Genomic DNA, 17,001 nt, shown 5'->3' with positions numbered 1-17,001 from the left:
AGAATAGGAGGGAGGGAGGGTGTAATAACCCTAAACGGCTTTGATAACATAAGATTCCTCAGGATCACAGCATGTATCAGTCAGTAGTAGGATAGGGTATGCGCTCAATTCATTTCAACTACAGTAAACGAAACGAAACCAAGACAGGGTAGTGGAGGTAGATGTATCATATGTGAGTCGGCGAACGAAAAGAGTTGCAAGCATTGACCACCCATCTATCATTCAGTCATTCCACGTCCTGCCAACAATCGATCATTCTGTCAGCCATTCATACTATACATTTCGTTCTTCCAATCCTTCGAACCATCTGCCAACTCCAATCCCAGCAACCTAATAATAGTAGTTCTCATCGTTCGTCCTTCCTCTCATGTATTGAGGCTCGCTACCCCTTACGTAGATATCCTCGTACAAAATCTGTGGGGTTGCATCTGGGAATGGCATCTCTTCGGCTTCCTTGACCTCCGCATCGACCTTGGCTCTTGCCTCCTTGTCAATGGACTTCAACTCATCCTCGGTTGTAACGTTCCATTCAATCAACTTTTGTTTCAGACCAGCGATTGGATCTTGGGTGCTACGCATACGTTGAATTTCCTCACGAGTACGGTATGTGGTTCCTGGATCGGACATGGAGTGTCCTCCATAACGGTATGTGACATATTCAAGGACTAATGGACCGTTACCAGCGTTGGCGTATTCCTTAGCATGCTTGACAGCAGCCTTAACAGCGAGAGCATCCATTCCGTTGACCTTAAGACCTGGAATGTATTGACCACGCTTGTAGTAATCGGTAAGAGCAGAGGATCTGTTGGCTGCGGTACCCATACCATATTTGTTGTCTGAAACAATTAGTATACCCTCAGCCTCATATTCAGGTCAAATACTTACTCTCACAACCGAAGAGAACTGGCAACTTCCATAATTTAGCCATGTTGAAAGCCTCGAAGACTTGACCTTGGTTACTGGCACCATCACCGTACAAAGCAACAGAGACATTCTTGTTGCCGTTGTATTGATGAGCAAAAGCCAAACCAGCACCAACTGGAACTTGGGCACCGACGATACCATTTCCACCATAGAAACCCTTGGTGAACATGTGCATGGAACCACCCTTTCCGTAGGCGATACCCTCACGACGACCCAACAATTCACCGATGATAGATTTCACAGAAGCACCGCGCATGAGAGCGAAACCGTGACATCTGTAGGCAGTAATAATGTCGTCTTCCTTGGTAAGAGAGTGTTCGATACCGACGGCGACGGCTTCTTGACCAGTTGACAAATGACAGAAACCACGAATTTTCTTCTCCTTGTAGAGTCTATCGGCTGCCATTTCCATACGACTAAATTTTCCCATCAGCGGAATCTTCGGTCGTGATACCAAATCATATTCTTACCGCATAGAAACCATATCGATATACATCTGCTTCAACTCCTTCTTGGTGGTCTCCATGGTGTAGGATGGAGGATCGAGCTCGTAGGTCTCGAAAGACTCGTCCGATAATTGTAATGTGAATGGCTTATCATCTTCCTATAGTCCCAGAGAATCATTAATATACACATTCCATGTATGCAATCATCAATTGGGATAGCTCAACAGGAAATCTTACCTGAGGAACAGCATCTTTATCGGCGTGCGCGGAGGCGGCGTCTGTGGTAACCGTTCTCTTTACGAGAGTAGCTCTGGAAATGGCATTTCTGCGCAGAGGTGCGGCAGATCGTGCCTTCAATGCTCTCGAGAACATGGTTGTGGTGGTAGAGAATGTGTTGTAGGGAGTGAGGGAGGCGGAAGATAACTCGTGGAAATTTCTCAGCAGCTGCCAAACAAAAGATGTTGATGGTTGGGATGCTTCGATTAGAGTAGTCCCATTTTGGTTTAGTTCGGACAGATTGTTCCTCAAGCTTCCGACCCAAAATCACGTGTAACGGATCTTTTCGAACCCGACAATTCAAAATTCGGCCTTACTTGCGGACCCTCTTGGCTAACTCGGGTTTCCATGTTCAGTCTTCATTTCATCGATCAGTCAAGAAGAAAAGCCAAAGCATAGATTTGATTCTTTCGCATTTTTACTATGCTACCCTACCAACTCAAAGGACAAGCTTAAGCAAGTAACTCCCTGACCTTGGGGAATCCCTAATGCAAATTCTCTCGATGCTACGCCGTTAAATTCTTCCCTTTGAACTGCCCCCCTTTCCTTTGCCCTATTGGTATTTGAGCTATTAAAAATCATCTGTACTATTCTTCCAACCAGCCAAAAGAAAAACGCCCTGCCCCAGATGCTTCTTTGCTTCTTTATAAACAAGTCTTCTGTGCTTCGATCAATCAAAGGTCAATCAATATGGACATAAAATTGATAGGTGATGTATGAGGATTGCGAAAGGATGATAGTGAAACATGTGAGACCGTATTCTCTCACAGTATCGTAATCATCTCTCAATGGAGAAGTGGTGGTAGTGACTATAAAATCCATGACCCAGTACGTGAACGAAACAATCAGAATTAGTGAGTGCTTTTTTATATAGATTAGTTAAATGGCCTGGATCAGTCATCTTCGTGAAAGAAAGTAGGCCCGGTAGCTTGTGGAGGAGCTGTCGATGGTCCAGCATCGACCATTTCAATATCATCCCTCTGATAAGATGCTTCATGTGTCATGATCCCTTGCATAGCTTGGTCTTGACTACCACTCCGGTATTCAATGGCACTTAGTGGTCTAGCGGGCCCGGTGATGGGAGGAGTTTGTTGGCCGTAGGGGTTCTCATACAGAACATCTTCTGGTGGAGAAAATGACCACACCTTAAATCATGTTAATATAATTCGGGGAAAGAGGAGGACTATGGTACTTACTTCCATTATAGTGCGATTCGATCTGCTTGCCATAACCACACACTTTTCTTCTTCAAAGGCCACTCTCCAGACAGCCTCGGCAGGAGCTGTGAGCTCACGAACAAGTTGACCAGTCTTGAGATCCCACACTTTGACTCGACCATCACTACCTCCACTAACCACTCGTGTATCATCAAATTGCAAACTTGTGACACTATTGTCATGAGCAGCTAGTCGATGAATTGGAGCCATTTTTTCAAGAGACCAAACACGAACAGACCCATCAGAGCCACCGGTAACCAAAGTGTTTCCTCGCATTTGCAATTGCCCAACTAGCGAGGTGTGTCCTTGAAGAATAGCTTGACATGTTCTAATTATTTGTTAGTTTGAGTTATCACATCTCAATCAAAAATACATACCCATTTTCTGGATCCCATATCCGAACACTGGTGTCAAGACTTCCAGTAGCTATTCTCTTTCCATCAAAAGCAATAGCATAAATTTGAGAGAAATGTCCCGAGAGTGTTCGTAAACATCTTCCCTCGGATATACTCCACACTCTAGCTGTAGTATCATAACTTCCAGAAACAACAATATCTCCTTTAATTTCTAGGCATCTAACACTTGCCTGGTGACCCACAAGGACGTTTTTGCAAACTCCAGTCTTAATATCCCAGATTCTTAGAGTGGTATCTCGAGAGCCTGAAATTGCCGTGTTTGCATCAGACATCTTCAGGCACCGGACTGTGGAAGTATGTCCGCGCAGAGTATGTAAACTCTCACTGTTAATCGTTAGTAATATGTCTCAAACATGTGATTAGCAACACATACCCAGCAGCCATGTCCCATACTCGCACATCACGATCGCAACCTCCACTAACGAGTGTATCCTCCCATGGTACCATTGCCCAAACACCCATTACGTGCCCTGTCAAGGTCTTTTGTGCATTTCCATCCGTATTGAAAACATGAATCTTAGCGTTGTCCAACGCTACGACAATGTACTTTGGTGTTAGATGTAGACTTGTAACAACGCCCTGATCTTGTGTAATATGTCTTGCGATATTTTGTCCTCCAGTCCTCCAGGCGGTTTCGACCAAATATCTTTGTTTAAAGTGTGATTTATATGACCTTATCTTTGGTCTTCTCAATGCGCCAGAGGCAGTAGCACTATCAAAGCTTCTGGAACTTCCAGGGACTTGTGAAAATCCTGCGCTGATTCCGGGAAAAGAATGTGCAAGAGCCGGAGTCTCTCCTGCTTGTAATGCCTTGTGAACAGGGTGTGGAGGAGGTCGAAGTGACGGTATTAGAGGTGTAACGGGATGATGTTCTGACATTCTTCGACCATAATCGTGCTTCGCACATAATTTCATCCAAGTAACATCGTCTGCAAGAAGATCTCTCCAACGTTTCGAAACCTGGGACGAGCGCGCAAGGACTTTGGGGTCGTCGATACAAGACAGAATCTAAATAAATCAATTAGCTTGGGCTTCACCTCTTGAAAATGGAAACATACACGAAGGCATAGTTCATCTGGCAAAGTGGTAAATGGATCTTTCTTCAGTAACGGGCTAACATATTGATGTACAAAGCTTAGTTGTTGGCTGGTGCACAAGTTCAAAAGATCTCCTAATATCCTCGTTCTTTCGGGTGCTGAACTTTGCGCGAAGTATATTCTGATTTGGGATAAAAATATGTCCTCCTTTTCTCCCGCCTCACTCCAATCTGGTTGCGGGTGATCAGGACCTGGACTTGCTGCCGGTGTAGGGGGAGGAGGAGGGTCATGACTCGAGTGTGTAGGAGACTGTATATCGGCGGACGAAGTCATCATATTTGGAGTCGGAGGACCTCTTGGTCTACTTAGGATCTTTTCTAACCTTTGCGGCATTGGAATGTGGTCGCCATTTGTGTCAACCGTTAACGCTCGTGTGGGAGACATTTCGCCGTCTCTTTCAATGGGTGCAATGGAAGCCCTTCTGTCTGTTAAGCTCAAAGGTCTGAAATTATCCATACCCGCTTCCTTCTTATCCTCTTATTTCAACTAGTCGTTCCGTCTAGGTTGAACGCTTGAGAAAGGGTTATGGTCGAAGATGCGGAGGTCGTGAAGGTCTTTCCCGACTAGATTGAGTCTTGGGACCAAGGGAAGAATTTGGATTGACAATCAACGGATGAAATCTCAACCATGGAAATAAAAAACGATTGCGCCAATTGATAGAAAGGTGAGTATATTAAATTTAAACCAAGGAATCGTCTTTTAACGTGTGTTAAAGGCGGTGTTGAGAGACGGTCGTGCAACGTAGTGTCCAAGGGAACACATTCGAATGCGTTGTCGTTAGGGTTGAAACTCGATGATTAATGGCACAATTTGAATCAAGTATGTTTTAATATCTATACCGATCACGAATATAAATGGCAAGAATCAATCTTAATGATATGGTCTATACTTGTTGAAATGTTTGACGAGAAGATGGTATTGCCAAAGCGAGTAATATAAATGCTTTCGTACTTTTAATGTACTTTGTACTGGCTGGGCTGAGGTTGATCTTGAGATGAGAGAGAGTCTTCTGCGTGGTAAGCCAGTGGAAGTGGAACGTCGTGGGTCGTGGGTCGTGGGTCGTGGGTGGATTTTGCTAATTGGAGTTAATGAACTTTTGGGTGGTCTCAGTCATTATTGCGGTCATGCCTAGGAGGCAGGGATAATTCGTTAATGAAGTAAGGATGTTGAAGAACTTTAAAGTGGAAAAAATGGATGATCAATTCGATGTTATCACGAATGTCTTCTGTATGATAATGATACAGCCATTCAGGGTTTGGTCGTTGACTTGGATGGAGATGTTTTGGGGGATCATGTTCCTGATGTTCTCGACTTGAAGATGGCCATGGATATCCAAATCAAGGTATGGCAAGTCACTGCAAGCAGACAATAACATATGGTAGAATTACCTAGTACCTCGCACTGGGTGAATGAACCTCCACGTTTCTTGTTACTCCTTTATAAACCGAGGGGTAGATCTATCTGTACGGCCTGCACTACTTAGGTAGTCTCTATTGAAGTATCAACATCACTCGCTTCTAAGTTGATCAATGATTTCAGGTCTTCGTCGTCATGACTTATCGATAGTGTAGAATTTTGAAAGACTGTCAACTAGAACTGAGATCTTTCAACCTCTATTTTAACATCAGAATAGTAGTTCAATGAGAGCTTCAGTGAAAGAACTTTAAGATATCAGGGGGGCTTAAGTTCTGGTACCGATTCTTTGATGGACTGATTGGGTTGGTGGTGGTGGCGGTGGAAATGTCATATAGCTCTAGCTAGGTAGGTAAGATACAAAGATCCCATTAAAAATCATTATTCTAAAATCTAATTTTCCCAAATGCCTAATACTAATTAAGCGTCTAGGTAATGTCGCCATCATTACTCAAGTATCTTATATGTAGGTAGTCTTGGGCAAGTTATAAGGGGCGAATTACAATTTCTACGCAGTGAGCATTGATCTTTCTCACCCAACCTACCTATCTAGCTTTATCAACAGTAGCACCCAGAGAAAATCTAGAAGACTCAAATAAGCAACATATCAGTGCATACATACCACATGACCCATTTTGTCTTTCACCACATACATTAATCATCACGAATCATACTCTTTCAGCCAAACCGACCACATGATATCACGAATCGTTGCAATCGAGAATCCACTCCATCGTCTTCATAAAAGGGGGGGCGAAAAACTCACTCACAACTCGTGCCGTGCCACTAAATAATCTAATCTAACACCACCTAATCGCCTCCCTTTTGTTATCGCGATAAGGCCTCCTAATAAACATTTCCCAAATACATCATCGCTCTGCTCGCCAAAATGGGGAGCACGATCACGAACTTTTCAATAGTCAAAGGTTAAACTCAAGGCTTAAGCTAAAATACTGGAAACAGAAGGCCGTGCATCGATTTCTCTCGTTTCAAATCCTCCAACCTTTTTACCCCTTACATTTTGTACTTTTCTTAGCTTTTCTAAGGTTTCAATATCGAAAAGCGCAGGACTTTTCATCCCGAACAATGAAGCGAAACCAATCCGCATTAATCTGGTAAAATACATCTGAATTGTCTGTTCTCTAAAAATAGTATGGAGTCAAAGGGTCCAGTGTTTCGAGATCCAAGGTTCTGTCTCGAAGTGGAGCTTTGATGTAAGCGAATTATGCGTTCATCCCCCTCTTCAATTTCTATTTGCGAACCTAATAAGGGGAAAGTGATGGAAATAAATATCCTAAAAGTTCCAATGGGTAGGAACATAACATAATTGGTATCGTGTTCCTTCCTCTTGTGCCCAATCTATATCTTACAAGAACATCCATCTATGCACTTTATCTTTTGTATTCTCGTACTGGACCAGCATGAGTTTCCTTTCCATTCCATACCCTTTCTCCTTTTTGATATATACATAGCCCTCCTTCATCTAACCGCCCTTTCAATGATCGTGGCCAAACTGTGTTAGTAGGGGGATCAACATTCCCCCAACCGCTGCGAGCGTATCTCTCATTTGCGGTTTCGCTTGTTTACGTTGCGAAATACCGTCAAGATACCCGTTGGAGTTTGTGTGTTCATGGGAATGTACCCCTGAATCTTCTTGCATAGCATGCATTGCGACGTATCTATTGACTAGTTATTAGCCCCGTCTGCCTTTGGGTTGTTTGAAAAGAATTAGGGGTTGCTTACAGAAATGTTCCACCAGAAAACAATAGTAGCATTCCCGTCCACCATTGTCCTTTGGCTCCCTCAATATTTCCACCACCAAGAATATTTACTAACAGAAATGTCGTGATGGCGCCGAATGGAGCTGCGAGACTAAACACTATGAGATGACCACGTGCTGCTCGCTTCGAAAGTCCTTGCTTCAGTAAGACAGATGTAAGTCCAAAGGCGGCAGGCGCTTTATGAACCATGATTGCAATGAAAATGATAAATCCTAGTTTCGTGTTGGATGTAGAAGCGGATGCACCCATAGCTATTCCATCTGCCGATGCATGTATCACAAGCCCTGTCGTTGTAGCCAGACTACGACTTTGCTTCGGGCTCGGCGTGAGTGATTGAAAAAAGCCGTCTGATTCTTCATCAGACGAAGAGATGTTTGATATTCCTTGAGATAGGTTATTAAGAGAAATTTGCCTTGGAGCTCCCGGGGCTTGTAATTTCTCGGAAGCATGTCTTGGAACTTTGTCAATTAAGAACATAAGAATGAATCCCAAAATCAGAGATAAACCAATCCAGAATGTAGGTGATTCGTCGTCGTTGTGATGCACATCGCTTTCACCCGTTGGTTTCTCCTCCAACTTTTCTGGTGCACCATTTTCCTTTTCCTCTGCCAAAGTTTCCCTGGTGATAATCTCAACTTCTACAGGTTGCGAAGTCCTTGAATTTAGCTGAGCATGTCTTCGGTTGACAATTGCTTTGTTCGAGTATGCGATTGTGTTGACTCCACCAACCCATGATAGCTCAGAGCTTCTCTCTTGAGCCTTCATGCTCCGTGCTCCATGAGTATGTGCCGAAGATCCTGCAGTATATACTGCCTCAATTCCTTCGGGTATAATAACAACCAACGAAATCCCGACAAGTACTCCCATACCAATTGTGGATATCAATCGAAGTTGGGACGGCGATAAGGTCATAGATAGTGGAATTGCTCCAGCAAGAAAGCAACTAAATACTTCATCAGCATATGAACTACAAGCTCTGCGAAGGGAATTACCTCAAACACATTATCACGCTCAAAATGAGCAGCATAAATAAACCGTCGAACATCGTAAATACCCTCTACTTGCACCTTTAAAATCTACGTCGCAATCCTATGAATACCAGATCAAAAGGAATATCACCGCTTCATTTCGAAATCAGAACCACAATAAGTAGAAAGGAGACAAGACAATTTATTAAATCCTCAGAAAGGCAGGTGAAAGATATTTTTGCCTATGATTGCGCACTCCCACTCCCTTTATATAAAGAAATTAATTCGTCACTCCAGGATGACAGATTTGGGGTCTTACTCAGTGCACGAACGAGGCTGAACTACCAGATTGAATCAAGCTAATAATAATAAAGAGTGCCACAATGTTAAGTAATTTATTAGAAATCCCTGTAACTTCTGGGGAGACAACGCGTCTCAGCCGAAAATCACTCTACTCCCTACGCGATTTATTAAGCTCTGGTGAGTGAAGCTTTGAACCTGAACAAGAATATTTACAATTGGTCTCAATTGACAACGACAATTGATCAACAGACGTACCTACCTTTCGCATTAACAGTATCAGCAAAATCGGTGTCGCAAAGATGACTGAAATCTATTCTGATTGTAGGTTTTAACAATTTCTGTCACCCAAAGTCCTTTTTATTGTTCCCGTCGATCGGTCGTATTCCTCTCAAGATATGTTGGCTATTGCTTCCTCCCCAATGCTCCATGTTGAACTGTATGCGCCGATGAGCAATAGCTCACGAAAATCAATTTCATACTTCACAAAAGCTAACATAATGTAATCCAGGGTCGTCCGACTCAAATGAGGCCATATATATCTCTCTCGTCACTCCAAGCACCGAAGGCATAACCTCACTTCATACTTTTAATCCAAAATTCACATATCCCATTTTCGGAGATGAGGAATCAATATTTGGATATCAGGGATTGAGAATTAACTTGAAATATAATGCCTGTGATATGCGACCTGGCCTTCAAATTACCTACAACAAGAAATTTAAAGCAGTCGGTGATATAGAACCAACAGACCTGAAGGCAGTGCTCGAACCATTCTTGCCAAAGAGTATGTTCACTTCACGAAAAACTTACAGGAACTGTCACTAACATCAACATAGCTGCTTTTGAAAAATCAAGTGTTTTCGAATCACATGTTTCAGCTACTCCAGCAGATTGGCATCCACCAGGAGAACTCTTTCGCACAATTGAGATCGGTGGAGAAATATTTGAGATATGGAAAGGCAATCTCTCGGATCCAGTCATTCAACAAACCATCAAGCGGGTGCAAACTCTAGTCCCATTATTTATCGAAGGAGGAACATTACTTGATCTTGATGAATCGGAAGATGATCTTGGACGTTGGACAGTATTCTTCTTGTACCACAAGAAGCCAGCCGCAGCCTCATTTTTTGAGAAATCTTCATCCTACATATTCATGGGCTTTTGTACTGTTTATCGCTATTTCGTGTATACGCCCGCTACTCCTCCACAATCCCCTAATGGCGACAAAGCATCTCCCGAGTTCACAATCCCTGTTGGTGGTGTATCGTTTAATACTCTTCCATGTCGTTCAAGGATATCGCAATTTCTCATTCTACCACCTTTCCAGAGCGGGGGCAAAGGATCACTATTCTACAACGCCGTATTCGACTACTTGTCTAGTGACCCATATACAAGAGAAATCACAGTGGAAGACCCGAATGAAGCATTTGATGATTTAAGAGACATCAACGATCTAGGTCGTTTACTCAAAGACGAACGTTTCCTCAAATTAAAGCTAGACTCAAAGGTGAAAATCAATCCTAAAGGTCCAGCACCAGCCAAACTCTTTGATACCGATGCATACGAGAAGCTTCGAGTTCAATTGAAAATCGCCCCTCGACAATTCGCTCGCCTTCATGAAATGTACCTACTATCTACAATCCCTCCGTCCGCCAAAGCAGCCCTTCTCCGCGATACGGGAAAACCACAGAAGTCTCTTCCGCCTCCTAGAAAAGAAGATGAACACATATATTATCTCTGGCAACTCCTTGTGAAGCAACGTCTCTATCGTCACAACAAAGATGCGTTGGCGCAATTTGATCGTGGAGAAAGAATCGATAAATTGAACGAAGCTTTAATGGGTGTAGAGGCTGATTATGGAAGATTGATTGAGATGGTCGAGGAGAGAATTGAGATGGATAAATCGACTGCTGTTGGAAAGAGGAAGGTAAAGAGTGTGGCTAATGGAAATGGAAAGAGAGCTGTTAGTGAAGAGGACGATGAAGATGATGAAGAAGATGAAAATGAGGAGCCTTTGGCTAAGAGGTTGAAGTTTGCTCCTTGAATAGCATGAGTGGTAATTTGGTTGGTATAGGACGGAAGAGGCACGTGTATTAAAAGTGGTACCGCAAATTGGTACTCACTGTTTCATGGAGTTCGGGCGTGATCGACTTTAGGGATGATATCAGGAAATGCTTGAAATCTTTGGTTTTCGGATGGGAAAGAATAAATCTGGAGAGAAAGAATGAACAACTTCAGACATCGATACGCAGCGAAATTCAATGATAAGATATCAATTCATACTTACGCCAATTATTCCAGTACTCCCATTTCCCTGAATTTCTCTATTTCATTTTGACCAACCATGTTTTCATTCCACCTGCCCATTGCCCATCGCTCAGCACCAAACCCAACCGTTCAACCGCTTTAACACCTATAACCTCATCCCCTTAACCCTCACGACTCCCCTTCCGAGCTGCCCGCCACAACTTTCGCTTCTCTCAAAGCTCTCGCCACCGTTCCCCTGACTCTTCACTCCTCAAACACCAACAATTCTCCTATCGTACATCCACCTGTCGTACTCACTTTATCCCTCAAAAGCGCAGGATGCTCACCTAGTAGAATCAAACCAGCTGCACCACGCATAGTCTGCGCAGCCATTTTTTGCGCTTCTGCTCGCGGGAGTCTCTTTGCTACTGCACCGTCTGTGGTGGCCGCGAGCATCAATGTGAAAAATACCAGGCTGGAACCGCAAAGTGCAGTGCAGGCATCCATGGTTGAAGGAGGAAGAAAAATAACTTTGTCAATTCGTATGGAAATCTAGGTTGAGAGTCCAGTTGTGATTTCAGGGAGAGGAGGAGTAGAAGTACTTGTTACCGTCATTGATTCTCGGATCTGGGAAGCGGTATTGGGCATGCGCGGATGATGGTACAGGGTTAGAGGCGGATGCGAGGTCGATGAGACCTTTCATTTATTTGGCGAAGAGTTCCGTCTGGAGTTGCCCGACGGTTATACTGAAGTAGGTACTGATTAGAGGTTAACTGGCTAGGGCTTTGCGCCATGCCGGGCTTGGATCTAATCTCGTATACCAGCTAGGATTTACAGGCTAGAAGAATTATGGAGGCACGTTGGACGGCGAGGACATTTCCGTTTTGAAGCAGGGTGATTCTGCTTGTGGGAAGATAGGGGAACTATGTTTGTCGTACTTGCTTTGCGGATTCGGGGCGGCGGACACAGGCGATGAATTTTGAGGGGAGACGGGTGGGTGGTTCCATTGGGTAGGCGGAAGTTGACGTTCATGATGTGGTTGGAGGGATGGCAATTGGGATTTGAGGCTTATTGGGGGAACTGAATATTCCAGAGAGGATTGCTATAACAATCGTTCCCATATTCAAGCATCAGTGTTGGATTTGGTTTTGATCCATGTTCTGGTACGGCTCCCAAGAAAAGTTAGCAAAACAGTAGATATTTATCGACAAATCATTGGTATACTGAACAGATGTGCATAAAAATGGAGTTTGTTTCTTAAAATGCTATTGTCCAAGTGAATAATTTAGTAGTTGCAGAAATATAGCAAACTGTAACATGGATATAATTTCTCTGCGCATGTGGGAGAAGTACATGTCCATATCTCGTCTCAGAGCCTACAAGAACGGGTACGGATGGCTGATGGCTCCTACTGTACTCGAGAGGCACTTCACTATTTCCAAAAAAAAATGAGTTTACATTGGCAATGTAATTCTCTCGAGTTCATCTCCTCGAGTCAATAAAAGAGGTCCAGAAGAAACAAACACACAAACATACCACAACCAAGAACTGTCAAGGTCATTTCTAATTCCATATTTCCAATTAAAGAACTTGTATTGATCATCTACTTCTTCGATCGGAATCATTATCAAGGTAGTTACCTAGTTTCAATACATCCTGAAAGTATCTTCTTCATAGATATCCCTTGCCTGGAATATATTGAGGTTCTAACCTTGAAGTCAGAAGTCAAGCAAAGCTCCCTTCCCCACCACACCAAAATACTGCCAACGCTCCACCGCCCAAATTTCACCCGACAAAGCATAGTGCTTCAAAACTACATCATGGATACGACCAGACCAGCTCCACTGCGCAACAGTAAACTGCTAAATTCCATTGAAGACCCGACTTTTCGCGCGAATTTACCAGATCTCATACCAAGCAAGCCGCTCAAAGCGAAGGTCAAGCCAGCGCAAGAAGAGATGGACCCCTTCGAAGTGCGCATTCGTTTTACGCAATATTTACAACATTTGAATGCGAGTGTTACGAGTGCGAATAAGACGGCACAGTATGCGTTGAAATATAGGGATATGGATGAAGATCTGCATAGTTGCATCCTGGAACAACTGGAGAGAGTACGTTTATGGATTTTTTATTTACGGTTAGAGATTGGATCTCTGGGATCCAAGAAGAACGAATCGCGTTTCTGAAATTTTTATGGCAGCGACTTGGTTTGTCAAAAAGAATGTAGCTGACCTGAAATTCAGAATTCTATGAACAATAGGGCAAACATCATGTTTTTCATCGAAATTTTATGCGATATGGCATCGAGAGAAGGACACGATGATTATGTACGCATGATGCAAAGAGATATTCTCCGGGTAGTCGATGCCGTTGCGCCAGAAGATGGCTCCGGAGCAGCGAATGTAAAAGTAGTGCGCAAGGTTCTCCAAGGCCTTCAACGAAAATCATTCCTTTTACCTCAAACTGTTACGGAAATTGAAGAATGTCTCAAAGAACGCGATACTCAACCCGACGCACTCATGTCTTCTCCGCCCGCAAACGAAGCCAATGGAAATGGCACTTCACAGCATGCTACCCCCAAACAAACCAAACCAAATGGAGTAGGGAGGTTGGATAAGAGACAGATTGAACAGAGAATTGAAGAGGATCGCGAGAGACATAAGAGATTGAGAGAACATATCTGGGCTGTACCGGCCTTGGGACCCAATTCGGAGTTCGATAAATTGTGGGATGAAACGAGTGATTTGGGAGATGATGATATGGATTTGTATGAAGAAGAAGCTATGGAGAGAAAAGAGGCTGGAAGGGAATGGTTTAATGAGCAAGTTCATAAAAGTAGACTCGAGGGACAATCTTGAGTGGAGGGTTACTTTGCCCGGTCATGGCGTTAAATTGCATCATATGGCGGAGTTCGTGCATTGGCGTTCTACGGTTATTCAGGTATACCGAGGATCATTATGTAGCATGTAGGATTACTTGGACGGCGTGGTTATATATAGGTTTGAGGACGTTTGCATCGCGCGGCTATATAGCCTTAGGTGCTCAGGAGTCGGCACATAAAAATGCGGTAATACCATTTTGTTATACAGAAATTTGGTGTTGAGAATTCAGCTCCCATCAAGAAACAGAACGGGTGGGACCCTTAAAATCATGGCCACTATCTCTTCATAAGCATTCTCTCAAGATTACTTTGATTACAATCACAAATTTACAATTCTCTCCAAAGTCTGGAATCATCGAGAAACATGGATTCTGATTAGTGCAAACAAGTGTGCGTCCTATGCGGCGTGATCATCTTTACTTCCAGCTGCGAGTCCGCCTGTAGTTCTCATATTTGGGGTAGTATTCTCTTTTCGCTGGAATTCCTTGTGTGTATCTGAAGATTTCGGAAGGCTTGAGATGGCATTTCGGCTGCTTTAGGACCCTCGCAGTAGCAGATCAACTCGTTCCTGATGTATGTTAGTTTGAGTATGTGGGCGAAAAGGCGACAGTTCACAAGCACTAGCTTTCCCTTAATGCCACTAGCGAGCTCTTTCTATAGATTCCTGGCAAAACGATCTAAAGTTGGTATACATGAGGGAGACTAAAGATTATTTCAAAAGCGGTGTTCTGTCTTTTGATCTCCTTCTCGAGCCTGGATTCTGAACCAAGTTCATTATCTTCCCAATTCTCTTTTTCTTTCTATTTGTAGACATAGACGCCTCAGAAACCGAGGAGTCACTGAAATCGTCGTCTCGAGAATATCGAGAGTGATATCCTGCAGGAGGTGTGGGTTTCGACGAAGAACTAGCAGTCAAAGCTTGGGCACGTTGCTTATAGGTAGGCACTGGCTTTGATGAAGCTGGCTTCCTCGAAGAAGGCGCTTGGTCTGATGCTGAATCTCGTGTTTCATTGCTTCGCCCTCGAGGTGAATGCGTTTGTGAGATTTTAGGTGACCTCTCACTACCTGTATGCGAACGCCTCAGTAGTTGATTACACAATTTCAAACATCCTTCAAGGGTTTCATGGTCAGATTTCGTTATTTCCTATTGATTTTTCAACGCTCGACGTTCCCTGTCTTTACCGGTTGCGTTTTTAAGGTGGTCGTCGATACGCACGTATAGATCGTACCGCCAATTACTTGGCGAGCTAGAAGGTTTATGTGAAATTGTTGCTAGAAATTCTTGTCGTTGTTTGTCTAATTCATCAAGTGCTTCTTTGGCCTGTCGTTTGCCCTTTTCCAACTCTGAAGCTGTAGGATGCAAGTAGTGGCGAGATGGTTCAAGAAACATTAAAACCGGTAATTCAAACCAAAGTTTTCACAACCATGCTCCACGTGAAGTTCCATTCAGTCGTAGAATTTCATCGGCAAGTTTAAGGCAATCACTGTAGCCCTCACCAGCATTAGCAAGACACACTGCTTTACTCATCGCACTTCTCGCTTTAATGAGCATTCCTTCGCGCTTGCTCTCAAGATTTGAATGTCCGTCGCGAAGTAATTCTTTAACTAGGCTCGAGAGTTTAGACCTGCTTTTACTAAACTCCCATTCTTTTTTTTGTATTTCGGAGGACTTTAATTCATCATATATCTTGCGGTCACGGTCATGATCAAAATTTGTATCATCCTGATAAAGACGACGTATCTTACCATTGAGCCATTGTTTCAGAAGATAGGAATAGCTTTCGAATCGAGCTTTCTGTACGTTAGACATCTCCTCACGGAGATTGAGTTTGTAAGTTCTTGCAGCTAACCATACCCAGAACTTTTCAGCTTTTAATTCCTACCCAAGATCTTTCGTCAGTATTGATTATTTGGAAAATCGTAAGTAAATGCTTACTTCATGTGCCATCCAATCTTCCTTGCCGTTAATAGAAATCATTGTGTTCCAAAACCGCTTACCGAGGATATCAAGATCCCATTTATCAAGAGGTTCGTCTACAGAGCCGCATATGACACTAAACAATCGCTCGGTGAATTCACACAGAAGATTATGGTCCCAAGTCACAGAGGCTCGACACCGTTCATTGAGAAGATTGGCTCGAACAGCATTCTTGTGGGTCACACCAAAGACAAGTCTCGCAACCTCCACAGCTTTGCTGCGACTATCTTCGGAAAATCTCCCAAGCAATATCACTGATTGACCGTGCTTTTCATCTTCATCTCGAAAATGATAATAGTTGTTGGTGTTACGTTGAAGGGCTAATTTGTAAAACATCATGACCAAGATCTTGTGGATTGAACGACCTCTGATACATCTGGGAAGAGGAAGTTTTCCCAATTATATAGTTTGTGATGGGCCATTCTAGAATGCTTGTAAGAAAATTCTATCTTCTAATATTGATTTTGACATGCACCACTGCAAACATGTAAATAAGCAAAATAGCAAAAATGCTGACCGGTAAACTGTAGATGGAAACGTCGGAGGTTAATTTGAAGGTCTCGAACACCACGTGTTACGCTTTGTGTAATGCCGTCAAATTGAAATTATGGTCAAATCAAGACGGCAAACAATATTTGAAGTCATAAGACTGAGAATGAGGGGCGCGATAAATGGTAATTAGCGCAAATGACTGACATAAAACAATCTTTAAAAAAATGAAGTATCAGCGAATTCTACCGTTTGCAATTCTTGCTGTCGGGAACTATTTTTTTCAGCCCTAAATAGTACACGGTATTACAGGGTAGATCGCACAGGCTGTTTTCTGGCCGATGAAATTAGCCGAACCCTATGAGAGGCTCGGATTTGGGGTATCTTGCTCCCCCGCGCTTAATTATTGCTCATATGGCAGCAAAAACGAACATGCAGTTATGAATCTGATACGTGGGAATTTTGACTGTAAAGAGATTGGTAGTAGAAGTCGTTATCGTGAAGTAGTTCTGTGCTCTTGCTTCTGGGTAGAGATTTGGGCTTTATTATCTTGCCAGGAAGTGAA

General features: G+C 43.2%; 7 protein-coding genes across 7 annotated transcripts; 2 read left to right on the top strand and 5 right to left on the bottom strand.

The window, feature by feature from the left end:
* Nucleotides 1-330: 330 nt before the first annotated feature.
* EAE97_005447 (uncharacterized protein) lies at nucleotides 331-1,742 on the bottom strand (the record flags this gene model as incomplete). The annotated part of the gene is made up of 4 exons (XM_038875959.1): nucleotides 331-836; nucleotides 886-1,340; nucleotides 1,395-1,528; nucleotides 1,608-1,742. 4 exons carry the CDS (start codon nucleotides 1,740-1,742, stop codon nucleotides 331-333), a joined length of 1,230 nt encoding a protein of 409 aa, XP_038733296.1.
* Nucleotides 1,743-1,997: 255 nt separating this feature from the next.
* EAE97_005446 (uncharacterized protein) lies at nucleotides 1,998-5,363 on the bottom strand. The gene is made up of 5 exons (XM_038875958.1): nucleotides 4,338-5,363; nucleotides 3,653-4,287; nucleotides 3,241-3,603; nucleotides 2,843-3,191; nucleotides 1,998-2,791 (listed from the first exon to the last, which is right to left on the bottom strand). The coding sequence occupies exons 1-5, from the start codon at nucleotides 4,830-4,832 to the stop codon at nucleotides 2,540-2,542; spliced, it is 2,094 nt and encodes a 697-aa protein (XP_038733295.1). The 5' UTR covers nucleotides 4,833-5,363; the 3' UTR covers nucleotides 1,998-2,539.
* Nucleotides 5,364-6,864: 1,501 nt separating this feature from the next.
* On the bottom strand, nucleotides 6,865-8,887 carry EAE97_005445 (uncharacterized protein). The gene is made up of 3 exons (XM_038875957.1): nucleotides 8,563-8,887; nucleotides 7,533-8,513; nucleotides 6,865-7,468 (listed from the first exon to the last, which is right to left on the bottom strand). The coding sequence occupies exons 1-3, from the start codon at nucleotides 8,613-8,615 to the stop codon at nucleotides 7,285-7,287; spliced, it is 1,218 nt and encodes a 405-aa protein (XP_038733294.1). The 5' UTR covers nucleotides 8,616-8,887; the 3' UTR covers nucleotides 6,865-7,284.
* Nucleotides 8,888-9,026: 139 nt separating this feature from the next.
* On the top strand, nucleotides 9,027-11,147 carry EAE97_005444 (uncharacterized protein). The gene is made up of 3 exons (XM_038875956.1): nucleotides 9,027-9,162; nucleotides 9,350-9,625; nucleotides 9,678-11,147. The coding sequence occupies exons 1-3, from the start codon at nucleotides 9,141-9,143 to the stop codon at nucleotides 10,883-10,885; spliced, it is 1,506 nt and encodes a 501-aa protein (XP_038733293.1). The 5' UTR covers nucleotides 9,027-9,140; the 3' UTR covers nucleotides 10,886-11,147.
* A 205-nt stretch (nucleotides 11,148-11,352) lies between these two features.
* Nucleotides 11,353-11,595, bottom strand: EAE97_005443 (uncharacterized protein; the record flags this gene model as incomplete). Its single annotated transcript, XM_038875955.1, has 1 exon — nucleotides 11,353-11,595. The coding sequence occupies one exon, from the start codon at nucleotides 11,593-11,595 to the stop codon at nucleotides 11,353-11,355; it is 243 nt and encodes an 80-aa protein (XP_038733292.1).
* Nucleotides 11,596-12,908: 1,313 nt separating this feature from the next.
* EAE97_005442 (uncharacterized protein) lies at nucleotides 12,909-14,628 on the top strand (the record flags this gene model as incomplete). The annotated part of the gene is made up of 2 exons (XM_038875954.1): nucleotides 12,909-13,199; nucleotides 13,332-14,628. 2 exons carry the CDS (start codon nucleotides 12,909-12,911, stop codon nucleotides 13,944-13,946), a joined length of 906 nt encoding a protein of 301 aa, XP_038733291.1. The 3' UTR covers nucleotides 13,947-14,628.
* Nucleotides 14,629-14,678: 50 nt separating this feature from the next.
* On the bottom strand, nucleotides 14,679-16,283 carry EAE97_005441 (uncharacterized protein; the record flags this gene model as incomplete). Its single annotated transcript, XM_038875953.1, has 4 exons — nucleotides 14,679-15,034; nucleotides 15,152-15,319; nucleotides 15,404-15,848; nucleotides 15,906-16,283. 4 exons carry the CDS (start codon nucleotides 16,281-16,283, stop codon nucleotides 14,679-14,681), a joined length of 1,347 nt encoding a protein of 448 aa, XP_038733290.1.
* Nucleotides 16,284-17,001: the final 718 nt, after the last annotated feature.

Source organism: Botrytis byssoidea, assembly GCF_014898295.1.
Source record: "Botrytis byssoidea strain MUCL 94 chromosome Unknown BBYS_009, whole genome shotgun sequence".
NCBI classification, from domain to species: Eukaryota; Fungi; Ascomycota; class Leotiomycetes; order Helotiales; family Sclerotiniaceae; genus Botrytis; species Botrytis byssoidea.
Note: the sequence above shows the minus strand (reverse complement) of the source record. Positions and strands in the feature narration are given on the sequence as shown.